Raw genomic sequence first — 19,293 nt, 5'->3', positions numbered from 1 at the left:
TTAAGAATTATACTGTACAATAAATTAAATAACGGTAGAAACACTGTTAAGATGTGAAAGATGTGATTTCTATCTCAGGTGCTTCAAGTCTTTTGCATCACAGTGCTGTAAGATACAAGCTTGTTGATGGTTGAACTGCCTAAAGGTTTCAGTCACAGAGCTAGCTTAAAAGAACATTTCAAAGGAATTGTACTTTAGGCTATACCAATAAATGCACATCCAAGAACACAAAAGAAGCCTAAAGACATGTATGCTCTACTGTTTAATCCAGAGGCAAGGTGACTCATTTCTGGTCCTCCGGGAAATCATCAAATGAATGCAACTCCGTCGATACATTTGCTGGTCACAAAATGACCACAGGCTAAAAAACATCTACATCTCCGCCAGACGTCCCAAAAACACATACCGCATGTTGCCAAATATATCTCCATATCTCCAGCTCTCACTTTTTCTGCGCTGTTCACAGCGTGCTGGAGAGAACGTGACGTTACTGATAATGCAGTTGCTGTTGCTTTACCCTGGCAGTGCAACGTTAATATGCATTGAGAAACCGGTTCTGTGGGAAGATTCAGCACTTTTCTATGGGACAGCTCCTCTGCTCCACGTATTTGAAAGACTTTTCCACAGTCCGGGAACATTTGCTTTGAAGTAACGTGCGCTCAAGAGCGCACAAAACCTTTTTGTTCCAGAGCTGAAAAACACATTTTTACGTACCGGGAATGTAGCAGTAGTCAGTGCCAGGAAACCGGTGACTACCGACTGCGGCACATTGTGGAGTTTTCCATTGGACCTTTCTTCATATTAAAGAGTGATAGAGATAATTTGGCGTGCAATATGACACAGATGAAGACGTTTTCGAAGGATACCTCTAAATTATATAGACGATTTTGGGCACTTTACACCTGTATGCACCAATACCTTTGATCAAACGTGTCAATGGTGGAACCAAAGTGTGGTCATGGACGAGGGATAATGGTGCAAAACACTGAAAGGCTGTAGTATCTGATTGTACTTCGACTAATACCCCAGGTAAGAGCCCTTTTATATCTCCCCTGTCTGTGACTAACACTGACTTGATATTTTCCTATAGGTCCATTTCCTTTGTTTTATTGGAAACAAGAGCATTCTTTCAGTGAAAAGTTTGACACAGGAGGGTCTAGGGAGGGTTAATGGGAAATTAATTTGCTACCTATCGTTTTGCCTCGTTGTTTGTTAGCCTACGGTTTCTTTTCAATGTTGCTTGTTCTTGGTGTATGCCTGAATGCCCATATGTGTGATAGGCTACTGGCAATTTGTTGTGGACCACCTTAGGCTATGTTGCGACAATGATCGGATGTCAGACACTGGCTTTGTAAACATACATGAATGCAAATCTTGAAGTTCAACAGAAGAAAGATGGAAGCAACCTCGCTTCTTTGCTATAATCTTTTTTTGTACAATTGACTAACTGCCTGTGACTTGACACCTGAAGTTGTCGATGTCAGACTACTTTCTGTAAAATGACAATCGCCCACTAACAACAAGCACTTTACTGTTTTTGTTCATTCCTCTTTATTGTAAGGAGGTGTGTAGCCTACACGTGAGATTGAAATTTCTGCGCCACTAAATGAGTACTCAGTGAGACTGGAGCGGCCAGTTGGTCCTTCAGTTATATCACTGCCCAATCTTGACCACACCTGGACCGTATCTGGCTTGCATCCGAGTCCGACAGATTCACATCAGACCTGTGCCAGAATCGGCCCGTAGCGCGCTGTCGTCAGAGTATGCGATATGTGGTGGGCTCTGACTTGTGCTTGGTATTAGTCACTGAAGGCTACTGGGGCTGAACAGAAGGCATAGCAGCATGATCTTGGAACCTTGCCATAATCATGTGATGTGGAAGAGGTAGTTATGGTGAAATGTTACTTTATGTGCTCAGTGCACTCAAATTATGGCATGGGTCACAAAGTCATAAGCTGTGACCCCTGACCACCAATAGATTTTCACCCACCCCTACTGACTGTTTTTCAATAACTTCTCCTAATGTACAGTGCTAGGATTTGACAAACCATGGTCAGGTCATTAAATGTGACATTCCTCTGAGCCTGCCATAGTGTAAAGAATGTGCTTGTGTGTGTGTGTGTGTGTGTGTGTGTGTGTGTGTGTTTGGGCGTTCTGAAATGTGCTAATACCAACTAATTACATTGGCAGTTGCTGACTGCTTCACCCTCTCAATGGAGCACTGGATAGCACACAGAGAAGGTTAAGCCAATTTCTCCCGAGAGTGAAAAGAAAGCATTAATGCCAGCAAAACAGTATAACACAGTTTACGCTCTTGCTGATTGTTCGTAATCTATGCCTCTGGAAGGCCTGCCTTCATTACAAAAATATTTTTTATAAATATATGTAAATGTATATTTATCCTTTATGTGTTTATTGGCTATACACATACCTAAGATAGGCTATTATATGATTTCACAGGTGGGCCCACTGGTTAAGTTAAAGAAACTCAGTGTCTCCTTTGGGTCACTGACTCTGTGGTCCATTTTTATGGCACACTCAGGTGTGTTATATCCCCACAGAAGATTACAGACCACTTGCACTGGGTAGCTCCGTGCTACTGAATTGCTGATGCACCATGCTTGTCTTGGATCCAAGAGCCTCCCCACCCCTGTATTCAGAGTGTAGTGGCAGTCATCCCAGGAGAATTGTACCTTACGGCTGCATTTCATTTTTCTCACCTCAACACTGATTTTTTCCCGACCTCACACACACACACACACACACACACACACACACATTTCTTTCTCTCTATACTGTACCCCCCCACACACACACACACACACACACACACACACACACACACACACACACACACACATTTCTTTCTCTCTATACTGTACCCCCCATACACACACACACACACACACAGACACACACACACACCACCCTTTATTGGACTCAGAGGCCTCCCCTAGGTCCTGTATTCCTCTTGGATGACATGATGGATGCCCTGTCCTTGATCTCATTCTCTTCCTGTCGATTCAGATCTATCACTGGATTTCCATACTGGAATGACACCCCCCCCCCCCCCCCCAAAAAAAAACAAACAAAAAAACCTGGAGCTGAATTTATAGAATGGACATTTTGTCCAAGGTCTGTCAAGGCTTTCTTGAAAAGTTTGAGAGGGGAAAAAGCTCACTCCAGAGATGAGATACCTGTAGGTGGAAATCAATCCAGCAGCAAGGCTTTGTGCCAGTGAAAAATGCCTTACCAGTGGGGGACTGTGAAAAACAGCTCACAGGGTGTTATATGGTGTCGGAGTGTCATTGTGTGGGCTGGAGCACTCAACTACTGTGTCATAGTGGACTCCACAAGTCTGCCCTGCCATCTTTATTTATTTTCACTCTGAACTGAGACATTAAAGTCTCACCATTTAAGCAGACATGTCTCAACATGTCTTTCTCAACTTCGTCTTTGTAAAACGGTAAAGTTTGAGTTTGAATGATACTCTATGAGGACAGAAAGCACAAGTAGAAATGTTATTCACACGATGGATGAAGTAAAAGGTACCCAGTCAACTCATCAGTTAAGTTATATCAAAACATTGTGTCATGTTTAAACCTGACACTACATGCCGATGTCACTTAATTTAGCCAAAGCAACAAGATAAGATAAGTTTAGTCAGGAAATGGGCGGTGGAGTTAAGCGTAGTTAAGCGTAGAAGTTAAGGAGCTGAGCTAGCATGCAGTAGCCAGAAAAGTTGTGGGTTCAATTTCCAGCTTCTACCATTGTGCCCCTGAGCAAGACACTTAGGCCTAACCCCTCTACAGATGTGTGTCCAATCTATTGTTAATGTGAATTATTATGTGCTTTTCTTTTCTTCTTTATATTGCTTCACAAACTACTTTTGTATTTGTTTTTTTCTTTGCAATCCCATTCTAGTGTCTTGTGTAGTTAGATTTGTTATGTCCTTATGAGTTTGTATGTTGAATTTTCATTAATAATAAAAAAAAGACACTTAACCCCGGGAACAATGGCCCTTGTAATATAATTGACGTACTGTATGTAAGTCGCTGGGATGAAAGGTGCCTGCTAAATGTAAATAAAAATCTGCTGTGCTGTGCAGATTACATGAAATGACAAAGAGTTTCCTCACTTGCAGAGCACAATGTCGGCGAATTGGTCCATTCTGCTTCCCACAGTCTCTTATGACAACTCCTCCACCCCTCCCTCCATGGCCTCCTCCTCCTTCTTCTCCTCTATCTCTCCATCCTCGCTGCCTCCTCTGCCTGACTGGGAGGCCCCCACCTTCACGGTGGCGGCCCGCTTCCGCGTGGCGGCCACGGCGGTGCTCTTTGTCTTCGCCGCTGCCAGCAACCTCGCCGTGCTGCTGAGCGTGACACTGGGCCGCGGCCGCCGCCTCGCCTCGCACCTGCGGCCGCTTATCGCCAGCCTGGCCTCGGCCGACCTGGTCATGACCTTCGTGGTGATGCCGCTGGACGCCGTTTGGAACGTGACGGTGCAGTGGTACGCCGGCAACATCATGTGCAAGCTGCTGTGCTTCCTCAAGCTCTTCGCCATGCACTCGGCCGCGTTCATCCTGGTGGTGGTCAGCCTGGACCGACACCACGCCATCCTTCACCCACTGGATGCCCTGGATGCTGGACGACGCAACAAGAGGATGCTGTTCGTCGCCTGGACCCTAAGCCTGCTACTGGCCTCCCCACAGGTGCATCATGGGACATTTATAGGACATTAGAATTAAGACAAATGAAAGTGTAGAACTGGTAGGATAATAGATTAGTATTACTAGTTGTTTCTTGAACCAGTTCCATGTGTGTGCTTATGTGTAAGCATGTGTGTGTGTGTGTGTGTGTGTGTGTGTGTGTGTGTGTGTGTGTGTGTGTGTGTGTGTGAATATACCACAGCGGATGAAATGAAAGCTCCCTCAACTGGGTAACTTTAATCTCAACACCTGGGAGACCAGATAGAAAAGAGGACAAAGAGCACTGACCACAATATTGATATTGGCTATTTCTTGCTGTAGCTGTCGATACCCTAATACCCCAGATCTTACCAGAACATGTTGGGAGTGTTGCTGATTCTGTTACTTGTCTTAGGTCAGTGGCCCTCTCTCTCCACACTTAAGTTTTGTCTAGAATAACAATGGGATTTTTGTGTTACCCGGAACAGCAGAGTTAAAAAAAAAAAAAGAAACAGGATGCTCCATTGATCTCGGCCATTAGTTAGTTAGTCTCTCCGAGCCCCGGGAGGATTTTTGCTGGGAGCTTCTTTTTCTGCATGGCTTCATTCCTGAGGGACATGACAAGGTCTTGGCAACCGAGATGGAACTCTTCTCTTCTTCCCCTCAATTCCCCTAATGCACGGCGTGGTCAGCGTACATGACCTTGATGCTCAGAAATCATTAAGGAGAACACACACAGAAGTTGTGTGTTCCCTTAGAGAGAGAGAGAGAGACAGAGAGAGAGAGAGAGAGAGAGAGAGAGAGAGAGAGAAAGAGATAGGCGGCCAGCTTGCGACACAATGGAGCCTGCTGATAGAAAGTGGTGATTTCTGACAATTGATCCTTATCCACCCCTAAAGTAAAGAGACACAGCAGGAACACCCATCACCCGCCCCCCCCCCCACCACACACACACACACACACAGCCCACCTGTCCATTTCTCTTTGAGATTGAGCTTCTCAGTTCCACTCACACTCCGCATTGGCAACATAACGGTGTCATGTGCACTGAACTGGAGGCGGTGTTCTCAGATGAAAGCACATTAAAAACGGGCGAGACAAGCACTTTGCTTGTCAGCAAAAATTCAGCACTAAAGGTGTAAGAGATCAATATTTTCTTTAACAAGTTAATGGAAAGTTTGACACCGATGGATATTTTTTTGCTGTAATATTTGAGATGAATGATGATGGACTTGCACTGAAAGTTCTAGAAACACCAAAACCTTTCAGGCTGAATTTGTTTCTGTCTGAGGACTAATGGTTAGGGAATCAGACTTGGGTTGATCCCTGACTAGTTAGAAATATATGGGTGGGAGGAATGATTGCACTCTCAGCACTCTCCCATATCCACATCCACAGATTAGGTGACCTTGAGCAAGGTACCTAACCCTGAACTGCTCCCCAGCGGATCAAGGGCTGGCCACTGCTGCGGGTCTGTATGTGTGCTCCTAGTGTGTGTGCACTCATGGTGAGCTCGCTGCCTAGTATGTGTGTGTGTGTGTGTGTGTACACTAACCCTGGATGGGTTAAATGCAGAGGACAAATTTCCTTCAGGACAATAATGTAACTTAAGAGAGGAGTTAGCCTGGTTGGGTGACAGCTCAGGCTGTTTTGCTCTAGCAGAGGTCAGGAGAGATACAAGCGATGGATGATCTCATTAAATGTGCGGGGCACAGAGTATCATGACCCCTCACACTAACACAGATATAAATAACCCTGAGTGACTAGGATGAGGCTGGAGAAGAAGGTAATCGGTGACAGATAGTAAGCTGTTCTTCTGTATATTTCAAGTTTCAAGTCCCAGCGCAGGCAGTTCTGATGTCAAATTGAAAGATTAGTAGGTTGGAAATCATCAAGAAAATTCTCCTCCATATGCATCCATATACAGTAAATCAACAACATGATGGCAATCTTTGTGTGTTTCCTGATCTCCTGATCTCTACAACGCTTATTGTCTGCCGGACAGATGGTGTTGAAAGTCTAATATAAATATTCTCTGATAGCATCTTTCATAGGGAAGCGTGGTATGACATGATTTATTAAAAGAGATTGTCGACACAGGAAAGTAATTCCCTTAACCATGACACCTCTCACAGGATGTAATAACCTGCTCATATAGATGCGGTGGTCAACCATAAGGATGCTTAGAGTGCATTTCTTGGCTGTTGTGATTCCATCACAGCCTTGAGATGTCTTAAGCAGGTTGAATTTGTGGATGCCTTGCCTTCTAGATCAAGAGAGCAGGGTGTAATGTCCCTCTCCAGCAGATGGTTATCATCGACCCATCACCTGTAGATATTAAATGAACCATCTTACAGGAGAAGGAAGAAAAGCACCATTATTACAGTCAGTACAAAATTTGATGTATGAGCAGAGGCATTCAAATTATATTAGTCTAAAGACAAGGAGAGGAAAATGAAAAAGATATGAAGGCTTTAAAACTGTAAAAAAAATCCCCCTATACCTTTAAGGAAAACTGTTGAGTACTGCAGTTTACATAGAACAAATTTCGAACAGATGATAATATTTTATGAAAGTATAAAGTTAAACAACACATTTAGAAGTGCTTGGATATATAGCTAAGTTTCATGACAGAATTCAGAAATGTATTTACCAGGGTTAACATAATAATTCTTCATTAATTTCCATATGCTTCATTTCAACCCAAACACTGAAAAGGGCAATATGTGTTTAAATCAAATACTGTGTCCCAAAAAAAGTCTAAAAGTGAACTGTGTATTATTATTGTTTAGTATATATTATTACCCTTGCACCCAATACAGTGTAATTGAGTCCTTTTGGCTGTGTGTGTGTGTGTGTGTGTGTGTGTGTGTGTGTGTGTGTGTGTGTATGTTTGTGTGTTTGTACATCCACTCACATCGGAGCAAAGGACTGTAGTCACCTGACTGCTTTTGTTATGTCTGTACATCTTATGCATATATATTATTTAGTTTGATTTAACAACTAAAGTCCCTTCTGTCCGTGTTGCCTGCTTTGACAGCTGTTTATCTTCCGGGCGGTGAAAGCAGAGGGGGTGGACTTCGTCCAGTGCGTGACCCACGGAAGCTTCCAGCACCGCTGGCAGGAGACGGCCTACAACATGTTTCACTTCGTCACCCTCTATGTCTTCCCACTGCTTGTCATGAGCTTCTGCTACACGCGCATCCTCATTGAGATCAACCGGCAGATGCATAAGAACAAGGCCACTAAAGGTACCGTAGTCAACGGGGTGGTGATCAATCTTCTCTGCTGGACACATGTGTCATGCTTTTGCGATGAAAGCGCTCATCCATCATGACACACCCAGAAAAACAAAATCAATCAAGGTGTCATGAATGGGAATCGATTAAGTTAATTAGTTGACTGCAAACCTGGGCTGAAAATGTTCTCGCTTTATTGGGTGTGTATTGATTTAGAGGGCGTGGAGTAAGGTGTTGGTCATTTTTCTTGTCTCTCTCTCTCTCTCACAGGAGGCGGAGAGCCCTGTCTTAGACGGAGTGGGACGGACATGATCCCCAAGGCGCGGATGAAGACCTTGAAGATGACCATCGTGATCGTGGCCTCCTTTGTGGTGTGCTGGACGCCCTATTACCTGCTGGGCATTTGGTACTGGTTCCAGCCACAGATGCTCCAGGTGACCCCGGAGTACGTGCACCATGCCCTCTTCGTCTTCGGCAACCTGAACACCTGCTGCGACCCGGTCATTTACAGTTTCTACACGCCGTCGTTCCGCGCTGACCTGGCGCGATTTTGGCGCAGGCGCCGCCAGAACGCCTCACCGAAATCCTTGGACCACCTGTCGGGGCGCAGGGGCGGAGCCAGTGGGGAGGCGGAGTCAGACATGGCCAGTGGGGATCAGCCAAGTGGAAACATGACCTAAAATGGTCCGAGAACTTCCCGTGTGGATGCCGCGGACTTCAGGTACAGGACACGTAGCCGTGTAGGACCAGTGTTGAACCAATGTTGGACCAGTGTGGGACATTCTCCACCATGAAATGCCTTGCAGTGTCTCCTGTCTTTGGGGATATCGTCTTGAGTAGGCCTGCTGCCTATTCATGTTATTCTCTTGCTGTAACAGACTGGATAATTCCATTGCCCTACATGTGTACTTTGCTTCTGACTTGCAGTAGTGACGATGTCTCATGCCATATGGCCTTCAAGATCACCTTACCTCAGTATTTAGTGAATGAGTAAATGTTCACTGATGATTGTAAAACTGCTTGGGTCTCATTACTACCTATCAGGCTTTAACAAAAGATTGCAGCCTCACATGCCTAAGACATGCTGGATATCAATCTCCAGTTGCCCATGTTCATATTCCAGTCATCAAGGTGAAAAACAAAATGGATGCCCTATTTAATACACTTGTTTACTCCTCAGAGAATGTTCCACATTCCAGATGCATGGAACATGCAACATAGCAGTTTCCAGTTGCCCATTTTCAGATTCCAGTCATCATATTGGTTGAATGACTTGGTTTCAATGTTACCCTATTTGATATGCCTATTTACTCCTCAGAGAATGTTCTACATTCTAAACGCATGACACAACGATCTGTAGAACAGTATAAAGCACAGTTTGTTGCTTGTCACCTTTTAGAATGTAATTTATTATGCTTTAGATCAATGTATATGGACACATTTATCTGGGTAACAATGACAGGTAAGTATCTCCTTTGAAAGTGTACATGTTTCAAAAGTGGTATTTAAAGCATTCAGGTACTTGCCAACAGAGCATATGCAGTGTTCTCTATGAGCTCTTGGTCTACATGCCAGTGAAATAATTTCTAGGTACTTGATGTTGAACTTGTTCAGACCTAGTTCAGATTGTGCAGTTTTTCCACCCAAACATGTTCAATTGTGTAAAAAATGATATGCATGTCTTTGACAGGAACTATGTTTTTAACCTATGGTGTTAAATGTGTGAAATTGCAGTCTATAGTGGTATTGGGTCATATCTGTGAGTAACTCTGAATGTAACTGCCATGTTGTTGTAGTAATATATATGAGTGAACAACTTCAAGAAACCAAGTGTTGGTTATCGTGTCATTTTTTCTATCGAAAAAAGTAAAAGTTTACTGGCACACTATGGAGACATTGTTGTTACTAAAACATTACCACTCTATAGGCTTTGAGAAAAAGAGAGAGAGAGAGGGAGAGAGAAACAAACTTGCTTGAAGCAGTGAGCATGTAAGGTAGTCTTCAAACGTTATTATCTCCAGTGGAGCAGATGTTTAAGCTGGATCTGTGGTTTGTGAATGGGAGATCTCGTTAGACTAGAGGAATCCTGGGTAAGTAATTTGCAACTGCGGGGGCAGAGGAAGGGGCATTAATAATGAAACAACACAGATAGTGAAACCCCTGGAGCGCTGATGGAGGAAAAGAAAAAAATGGCAAGAGAGAGAAGGAGAGAGAGAGAAAGAGAAAGAGGGAGACAAGGAAAAAGACAGAGTGAGAGTGAGGCAGTGAGGGGAAAAAAGAAGAGGCAACATGCTATTCCGAGCTTATTTCTATCTTATTTGCTGCTTTGATGTGCATCACCAGGTCTATAGGGAAATAAATCTCCACCCCATCTCGCCAAAAATAAGTGTGTGTGTGTGTGTGTGTGTGCCTAAGTGCGTGTCTTTGTCTGTGAGTGGTGTGTGTATGTGTGTGTGTGTGTGTGTGTGTGTGTGTGTGTGTGTGTGTGTGTGTGTGTGTGTGTGTGTGTGTGTGCATGTTTGTTTCTCTGTCAGCCAATCTTGTACAAATCACTAATGTCAGAGTGGTGGGTCCTTGTGTGAGGACATGCCCGTGGATGGGCGTGACAGCTTGTATTGTGGCATCTCTGCTGAACTGCGACAGCGCTCTGGCAGGAGCCTGCATGGGAACCCTTATCTCAGAAGACCCTCACGTCACTGTCACAATGCGGCAAACACACACACTTGACAGGCACGCCACACACACACACACACACACACACACACACACATTTCTTGCTTTCACACATACACACACTGACGCAGAGACAGCATACATAAACACACACACAGAGACCCTCTCCACCTACCTTTTGCATTTTGTATGCATGGCGCTGGTGAAGCGCCTTCACTTGTGCATTACTCCCCCTTGTTGTCTTTGTAGATGAGCAGTTCATCACCTCCAATTATCTGGAAGAGAATAATAACAATAATTCAGCTGGACTGGCTGGTTGTTTTTAATATTGTGTGTAATACTGATATTCGTTTCATACCAACCAATTCATGTCATCCTAGTCACAACAGTCGGTAGATACACCCAAAACATCCTTATTAGTAGTAGTAGTGGATTATCTGAGTATAGTACAAAACTAACTAAAATGATAGTTTCACCACGCTTCTACAATCCAGTGCTACACAGGAGAGGACTGGGTCATGCAGTAAAAGGATCAAGGATCACTTTTTAAAATAAGCTAAACATCTGTGTGCTCCAGTGATCTTTTCCTTTCTACCAGCTGGGGTAGTGTTTGATAAATGGAATTTAATCTCACTACAATCTGCAGTACAGCAGTCCCAGAGGAGGTTAAATTGGTGTAGGCGCTCCATTACTAGTTAGCATTGTACAAGGAAAAATGCCTGTGTTTTCTGTTCACTTCTTAGTGAGATATTTATTGATTTCCATGTTTTACATTCTCCGGTTCAATGCGCTGGTCAATGGCTGGAATATGCTTCTGTTGCTGTTTGTGCTTGTCTATTTTCCATGGTATGCCTCTGGAGTCCAAGGTCAGGGGAGTGTTCAGTTACCAAATCAATCTATGCAGATCCCCGCAAACACCTGGGAACTTTGCACAGTGGGGCGATTTTGAGGTGAAATTATTCGGATTGAGTCCCAATGTTGGACTTAGTTGGTTGATGACTGAGCTTCCATTCTTGGTTTCTTTGCCTCATGATTTCACTTCTTTTTCTTGAACATCCTTTTAGCCAATTCATACTTATTCATCTGCATGAGAAATAGAAAGGGAATTGCCTGCAAGAGACGTAAAACAGTGGCATTTTTGCTTTACATGTACATTAAACCACGAGCACAATGATGATGTCAGGAGCACAGAATGTCAACACATTAATAATGAATCTTAAACTTTATGTCTGTCTGTCAATCTGCCTTATCTTGCTAATGCAGTGTTGTTTGTGTGTGTGTGTGTGTGTGTGTGTGTGTGTGTGTGTACTCTTTAGGCAAGCATGCGTCATCACATTACTTCTTTTTTTTCAGTGCAAACGTTACAACAGAAGCTATGATGAAAGCTTATTTGTGGTGTTGTTAAACTGTTACATAATTACAATTAAATTTGATTAGTTCTGTCTGTCAGCCTGAATAACCTATATGAGAAAAGGAAACACTCTATTGTGTAAGTTTTCCCATAAGATGTTTAAAATTCCCTCCTGTGCATAACTGTATGATGGCTGTACTATGGTATAAACCCTTTAAATGTGATACCAAGAGACAGATGATGTAGAACTTGTTGTTGATCTCCATCTTCAGAGATCTCCACCTCTTGGGTGAGTAATTAGCCAGCTGGTGGGGGGTGTTGAGTAATCTCCATCATCAGTCACAAAGGAACATCATACCTGCCAGACTGTCCCGGTGGGCACGTCTCGTAGCTTATTCTTTTATCTTGCGTCTGGGGAACAGTAGTCTGGAATTGTTCTTGAAACCTCTTTTATGAATACATTCTGTCTCATTTCAAGGAGGGGCTGCAGTGTTTGGATGGAACTTAGGCTACTAACTTACTGACTAAAAATCCGTCTAACTATTAGAGGGTTTCAAATGTTTTCATTGTAACGATATTAGCTTAGACTGTATTCAGAGTCTTCTATAGAAATTTACTTATTTTACATCACACATAGTTGCACCATGGGGGTGAGCTCTGTTTCACATTCAAACTCAGCAGTTCAGCAGTTGGGATTTGATAATGAAAGTTCATTGCTAGCCTTTTTCAATATGGATCTCTGAGGGTCCTGCTGCCTATCTGGCTGCTCTGATATTAATAGCATGCTCCTCACCACACAGCCTCTGCGTCAGCACACCCCAACCCCACTGCTTCAGCACCTCTGCTTCTGCCCTTTCCCACCTTTTATCATCATAACCTTCTTCTTCTTCTTCTTCTTCTTCTTCTTCTTCCATTCTACCCCACTCTGCAGTGGGAGGACCTGGGGGACACACAGCTCTTTTGAGTTTAGAGCCCCATCCCTTCACAGGCTCCTTCATCCTATTCAGTCACATTCTGTGCTGTGTGTATGGAGCCAAATGTTAGGTCTTTGATCTGGTGTAAAAACAAACTGTGGTTGGGTGCAAATGGGCAATAGATGCTACCAGGGAAAAGCTTGAAATTGCATCCGGTCAAAGCACTCTTTCAAGGCCACGTCTGAAGCTCACTTTTTGTCTTTGTATACACGGGTTTCCCGTTTACCAACAAAACTAGATGCGCGCGCAGCCGTGGGGCAGAAGACGCTTGGTGGCCGGCCACAACGTTATAAACTTAACGTAATAGTCGGCTGCTGTAAGCTACAATCGGATATTTTTGTATAGCCCATGTTGTTTCAATGATAATAACATCTCATTTCAGACTTTATTTCAGAGTTTGTTGTTCATTTGCATTATTAATATAACATCGTTGTTTGGTGTTTTTGGCGAAGACATGCATTCCGTTAGGGATATTGAACATATTGAACATTCTCTAACCATCATGATTTCGAATCGGTGCAGGTTTCAGCACAAAAACTCATTGTATTCTTTTCATGAAGAGCACTGCTCTATGCTGTTCTATGGTGCTTTCTGCCTTTTAGTTGCACATGCATGTTTTCGTGACGTTGCATAGAAATCCATGTATAAGGCTTTTGTCTTTAACCACATGTGTTATATTATTCTGATTGTTCTGATTTGATATGACAGAAAGCTGTTGGATGTTACTGATGTTGACACGTTGAGTTGCTGCTCTTTAGGGCCTTTGGAGCGTGTGTTTTCGCTGTTACGTGAGTGACACCAATCAAGCATTCTCACCTCTGGCTATATTCTTTTGCTGCATCGATCTGCAGGAGATCTTTCCCGAGTCTGCTTTCAATGCAAGGATTTGCAAGAATAGCACTGCACATTCACATGCTCCCTAATTAAACTCTCACTAAAATCACTCACTCATTAAAAATTCCATCTGTAAAAGCATTGAAAGTGCATGGGAATTGATCCTGCCATGCCAGTAACCCAAGTTAAAGTCAGGTGCACCAGAGGCCCAAAGGCAATAAATTATGGTTATGGTTATGGTTATGGTTATGGATTTAGCAGACGCCTTTGTCCATAGCGACACATAAATACAAAACAACATAATAATATTTAAAATTGAACAGGGAACAGATTAAAATGTAGGTCAAATATAGTAAGGAGAATAGTTGTAGTACACAATAATATCAATTCAAGCAATAGCCTAATAAACAGCAATGTAAAAAAGGGGAAAGGCAATAATAAAATAATAATGTCCATTCAATCAATAATATAAAAACAATGACATGCTAAGACTACATTAAGGAGAATATCAATAATAAACAATAATGTCAAATTAATTAACAGCCCAATTAAAATAAAACAACATTATATAAACCATAACACATAAGCGGCTTAAACAACTAAGTATATGTTGAATAGGAATGTCTTTAGACCCCTCTTAAAACTAACCCAAAACTACCACAGGAACGGAGAGCACTGGGCAGTTCATTCCACCAACATGGAACCACTGAAGAAAAGAGTCTGGAATTAGACCCAGTTTTTATGACTGGTCGACACAACATACGCTCACCAGAAGACCGCAGTGGGCGGTTGGGGATGTAAGGCTTGATTATTGAATTAAAATAACTAGGAGCAGATCTAGTTTAATTATGAAGATGTATGCTTTGGTTAGAGGGAAGAACACATTTGTTCAAGAAGATAGAATATGTTGGCAATCATGTTGTTTTAACTCTTTCCACTATCCGCAGAACATTAAATAAACTATAAAAATGGTTCAATACATGTCGAGATATGAGGATGTTCTTTCAGAATAAAATGAAACCCAAATGGATCACTTCTGAATGAGGAGAGTTGCTGAAGTTGGAGGTTGGAGTGTTGCCTCACAGCAGGTACGCTCTATTCTCAGCTCTCTGTGACTTGTGTGAGTCATGAGCAAGAGCCTCCTCTGCGAGAGCCTGAACTGATAATGACTGAACAAATCATGATATGACAAAGTGTTACACCAGCATTCATTATGACCATGTATTTTACAAAAGAGGTGTCAAACAAATGTTCATATATAGGCTACAATATCTTCTTTTTCTATCTTTGTGCATGTGTCATTAAATAGAATACTGGTCTGAAGCTGAATGACAGAGTAGAGAGATGAGAGTGTGAGATGGAGAGAGAGCGAGTGACAAAAAAGAGAACAGGAGAGGTTGATGCAGTGAGGTCTCTGACTATGTATTTGATAAGGCTGTCTGTTGCAGTGAAGAGCTTTTCAGGTGGCTAGATGGCACGAAGCAACCTACCATGGATGGCTGAGACGAGAGCAGCAAATTGTATGCTGGTACACGTCTGCAGTATGTCGAGATGTCATTCAGAATCTGCATTCCCAATCTTGGCTTTCTCCTACTGAAGTCTAAATTGACTTGGCTTGTCAGTGTGGTCATCACTCTCTCTCTCCTCTCTCTCTATCTCTCTCTCTCTCTCTTTCGATTCTATTCAATTCAATGGTGCTTTATTAGCATGACAAAAAGGGCATTTGCATTGCCAAAAAAGTCATAACAGTGTATAAACATTTATGAGTAACATACATAGATCTAAACTTAGAACTTAGAAAGTTCTAAGTTACACACACATACTGTACATGTAGACTAAAAAAAACATTGTATATTTACATTACACTAGTGTCCCTCAGGTTATGGCATAATGATATATATTTTGCTGCCAAGGCAGCTGAAGGACCCTCTCCTGAGAGGATAGCCATTTTTTTTTTTTTTTTTTCATTTTTGTTTAGCTCTTTGAAATTTGGGTAGGTGGTTTTACATTTATGGAAAAAGGGTTGTCTTAATTCTTCATACTTTTCACAGTATGGAAGAAAGTGCTCCTCTTTCTCAACCTTCCCTGCCTGGCAGTGACCACATGTTCTTTCTTCTTTTGGCATCCGGGTCTTTCTATGCCTACCAATTTCAAGGTTGTGGTCACTGAGCCTGTACTTGGTCAGGATTTGCCTCTGCTTCGTATCTCTGACAGAGATGAGATACCCTGCCAATTTATAATCTCTTTTCAGGGTTAGATAGAATTTCATCCTACTTTGGCTTGTAGTTTGGTCCAATGTTTCAAATAATCTTCTTTTGCTTGTTTGATGATTTTATTGACACAAATTTGTAGTTTGGAAGCAGAACTGGTCTGAGCGTATTGTGTATTAGTTGTTGTTACTGAATTATTGAGCTTTAGTACCAGCTGGCACAGGGGACTCTTTTCTGGGTTCAGTTCCTAGGTTTTTAATGCCTCAAACTGGAGAGTGTTTTTGGGACTAGATTTCAGGTGCATCTAGAATTTTAGGGATCTTTTTTGAATAGGTATAGCCAATGGGTAATGGCCTAATTCTGCTCTACATGCATTGTTTTAGTTTGAACTTTCAATACAGTTTGGCAGAATTCGGCATGTAGGGCTTCTGTAGGATGCAAACTGCCGTTACTAGTTCTAAATGGATGGTTGCTACGGCCAAAGGCCAGTCGTTAGTTCTATCTCTCCTGTTGTCAAGCGGGCGTATCCCAAGATTCTGATTAACTTTAGCTTTGAAACATCGCTTTTACTTAGCCTGCTGTCATCCATCTAGCTAAAAGCCACCTCCGTCATATGCTACAATGTTGCAATGTTCTGAACGTCTGCATTTTACAGCTCGGATGCAACGTGACAGTTCATTTAAACTTCACAACGAGTTCGGCGAATTAATATACAAGTGTGATACGGCCAAAAAATTGGATCTACTTCATAGGTGTGCAGATAACATACGGTTAATGGTCGTTCTAAATTACGTAGGACAATGGGAAATTCAACCAAGCAGTGGAATAAACTGTATTATTACACGGCTCTTCAGAGTGCTGCAGAAAGTTACATTCACATGAATGGGCCTTCCCAACGTTCGGGCCTATGTTAAATCTATATAAATCACCGGCAAAGTATATAATCACCGCTGTCAGTGGCAACGTGTTGATTAACGTCTTTCATATCCATCCGCAAGAATTCCGTTCGCTTATTGCAATGGAATTTCATTGGAAGAGAAAGTAAGCTAGTAAGACCTTGCCACGCAACACCTGAAACTGTCAAGTTCTATCTGTGTGGCCTATTTATTTTGTCCGGAAGACACGAATAGCAAAATCATTTTAAAGATTTTGTGTTAGGTTTTTTTCGCTTTTGGCAAGTTGCAAATGTATTGTCCGCCGGTAATTTCAGAAAATAAGTCCCTTCAGGTCGAAGCAAAACCCCTAAGAAAAAAAATGTGGAGTAGGCCTTAGTAAGACGAACCCTTGCCAGGGTTCTGTTCTCCCTGTCGGGACTTTCTGATAATTACCGGCGGACAATACATTATCCCTTACCTGTCAAATAGTTTGCACCAGATACTGAATGGTATATTTATATTGTAAAATTTGGATTTTCTAGCATATAGGGCTCTGCAGGCTTTTTCTTTTAGTGCATTAACTGCCATGCTGAAGCTTCCTGATGCAGTAATGAACAGACCGAGGTAAGTATACTGCATTGTGTGCTGTAGGACGGTGCTACCTAGGTTGAACATGTGTCTGTGTCTTCCTGACTCACTCTCTCTCTCTCAAATTCAAAGGAGCTTTATCAGCATGACTGTTTGGGTGAAGTGTTGCCAAAGCCAGTGTTACAGATAACACAGTAGAATCACAAAAAAAGGAAATAGACATACAACAAGGGTAGACATGTGAACACAGAATAAACTCTCTCTCTCTCTGTCATTATTCACTTACCATCTCACTCACTCACTCATTCTCTACAGTACAAATTGACAGGAAGAGCACATACAGAAAATCTCCATATCATAGCTCATTGATGTATGCATTGATTGAATGATAGCTGCATGAATTTTTCATGGGATCCATCACAGAACAATCGGATGTGTTCGAATGAGGTTTCTATTGTGAAGACTCTTCTGTACAAAGTCATAACACATGTTTGCTATGTGATGTGAGACTGTCACTTGAAGTTAGACAGTATTAGACATTATTTCACCATTGAGGCGAACTGCACTGTCTTTGATCAGTACTGTTGCTATTGGGTATGTGAGATCATGTACTAGTGTGGTAAATGTCAAACAGATGTCAAGCAAAGAGCAGACCAGTCAGCCTCACTCTAGAGGCAATGTTTGGTCGCGAATGCGAATGCAATACTCCAGCTCAGAGAGACTTCACAGAATGAAATTCTGTGGTTAATGGTCTCCAAGGTGCTGAGTGGCCCGTTTATCTGCTGCCTTTGTTATCTGCGCCATCCGAGCAGAGCCAAGCATCTTTAGTCTCAATTAGAGACTCTTTCTTTTCTCCCTCCTCATTATTTGTGTTAGTGCTCGGGGGAGACTGCAAAAACTCCTGCACTTCGCCTAGAAATAGGCCTCCTTTCAACATGGTCGTTTTCAACCACAACAAATTACTTTTTTTCCCCCATTTCTTCTAGTTTGGAAAGTCAGCTACTGAGATGCCAGAGCCAAGGACATTTTCTTGGACCACAAGCAACATGTTATTGATATTTATTGGCATCAGATGACATGAAGACCGCAATCAAGTATGGCTGTTTGAGATAGCAGACTATTTTTTAGTAAGGTTGGCATGTTAGATATTGACTGATTGATAAGTCAGACTGATTGAGAGATATAAGCATAAAATCCTAATCAGAAAATCCCAACATGACACTCTATTCGACACTGTGATGACACTCTGCAGATGACAGACGAGGAAGCTAAAAGCAGCTGGGATGTGCTCTGAGCTCCATGGCAACTCTGGCGTGGCAACCTGATTATGAGCCGGTTAGCATATGCGCTGGTGCACCCCTCACAGCTGCAGAAGGGAAGAAAGTCACCTTTACAGCCTTTCACAGATGTGGCATTTGTGCCTAAGATGTAGAATGTCTAAATAGTAATAGTCTGATGAGAGAAAATGTTCCATTAATGTGTTTGTGTGTGTGTGTGTGTGGCACATTATTAACAGATCTGCCTGCCAGTAAAATCAGTTTCTTATCTTGCACCTGGCCAGGGCAACTATTGACTTTTTCAGATATGATCTGATTTTTCCCATGCAAGTGAGTAACATATGACCCCAAATGTGCTTTGTCTTCAGATTGCTGTGTAGCCAAATACCTGAAGACAAGGTCATCAGTCTGCCCACGGTTTTGTCGATGCTCCCCTCACTCTCCATTCTTTTAGCTCATAATATCTTTTATGAAAGCACTCGGAACAAAGCAGTGAAAAAGAGTTTTATGTCAGTGATAGTACCACAGACAAACTTTGAAATGGTTGAATGTGGGTTCTTCTGAAGGATACGCTGCATCTTTCAG

General features: G+C 42.4%; 1 protein-coding gene and 1 long non-coding RNA gene across 2 annotated transcripts; both read left to right on the top strand.

Annotated features, from left to right (window-relative positions):
* The first annotated feature begins 288 nt into the window (after positions 1–288).
* Positions 289–9,798, top strand: gnrhr1 (gonadotropin releasing hormone receptor 1). Its single transcript, XM_048230426.1, has 4 exons — positions 289–1,029; positions 4,145–4,711; positions 7,728–7,938; positions 8,197–9,798. The coding sequence occupies exons 2-4, from the start codon at positions 4,151–4,153 to the stop codon at positions 8,604–8,606; spliced, it is 1,182 nt and encodes a 393-aa protein (XP_048086383.1). The 5' UTR covers positions 289–1,029; positions 4,145–4,150; the 3' UTR covers positions 8,607–9,798.
* A 7,579-nt stretch (positions 9,799–17,377) lies between these two features.
* Positions 17,378–18,946, top strand: LOC125284869. Its single transcript, XR_007191953.1, has 3 exons — positions 17,378–17,467; positions 18,418–18,525; positions 18,684–18,946. It is a non-coding gene; the product is annotated as an uncharacterized LOC125284869 (long non-coding RNA).
* Positions 18,947–19,293: the final 347 nt, after the last annotated feature.

Source organism: Alosa alosa, chromosome 20, assembly GCF_017589495.1.
Source record: "Alosa alosa isolate M-15738 ecotype Scorff River chromosome 20, AALO_Geno_1.1, whole genome shotgun sequence".
In the NCBI taxonomy this organism is placed as follows: Eukaryota; Metazoa; Chordata; class Actinopteri; order Clupeiformes; family Clupeidae; genus Alosa; species Alosa alosa.
Note: the sequence above shows the minus strand (reverse complement) of the source record. Positions and strands in the feature narration are given on the sequence as shown.

What these genes read in the sequence shown, in the direction of transcription:
- gnrhr1 (XM_048230426.1), top strand. Translation starts at nt 4,151, where the DNA reads ATGTCGGCGAATTGGTCCATTCTGCTTCCCACAGTCTCTTATGACAAC. An exon ending in TGCTACTGGCCTCCCCACAG is followed by an intron (nt 4,712 to 7,727) that starts GTGCATCATGGG and finishes CTGCTTTGACAG; the next exon opens with CTGTTTATCTTCCGGGCGGT. An exon ending in TAAGAACAAGGCCACTAAAG is followed by an intron (nt 7,939 to 8,196) that starts GTACCGTAGTCA and finishes TCTCTCTCACAG; the next exon opens with GAGGCGGAGAGCCCTGTCTT.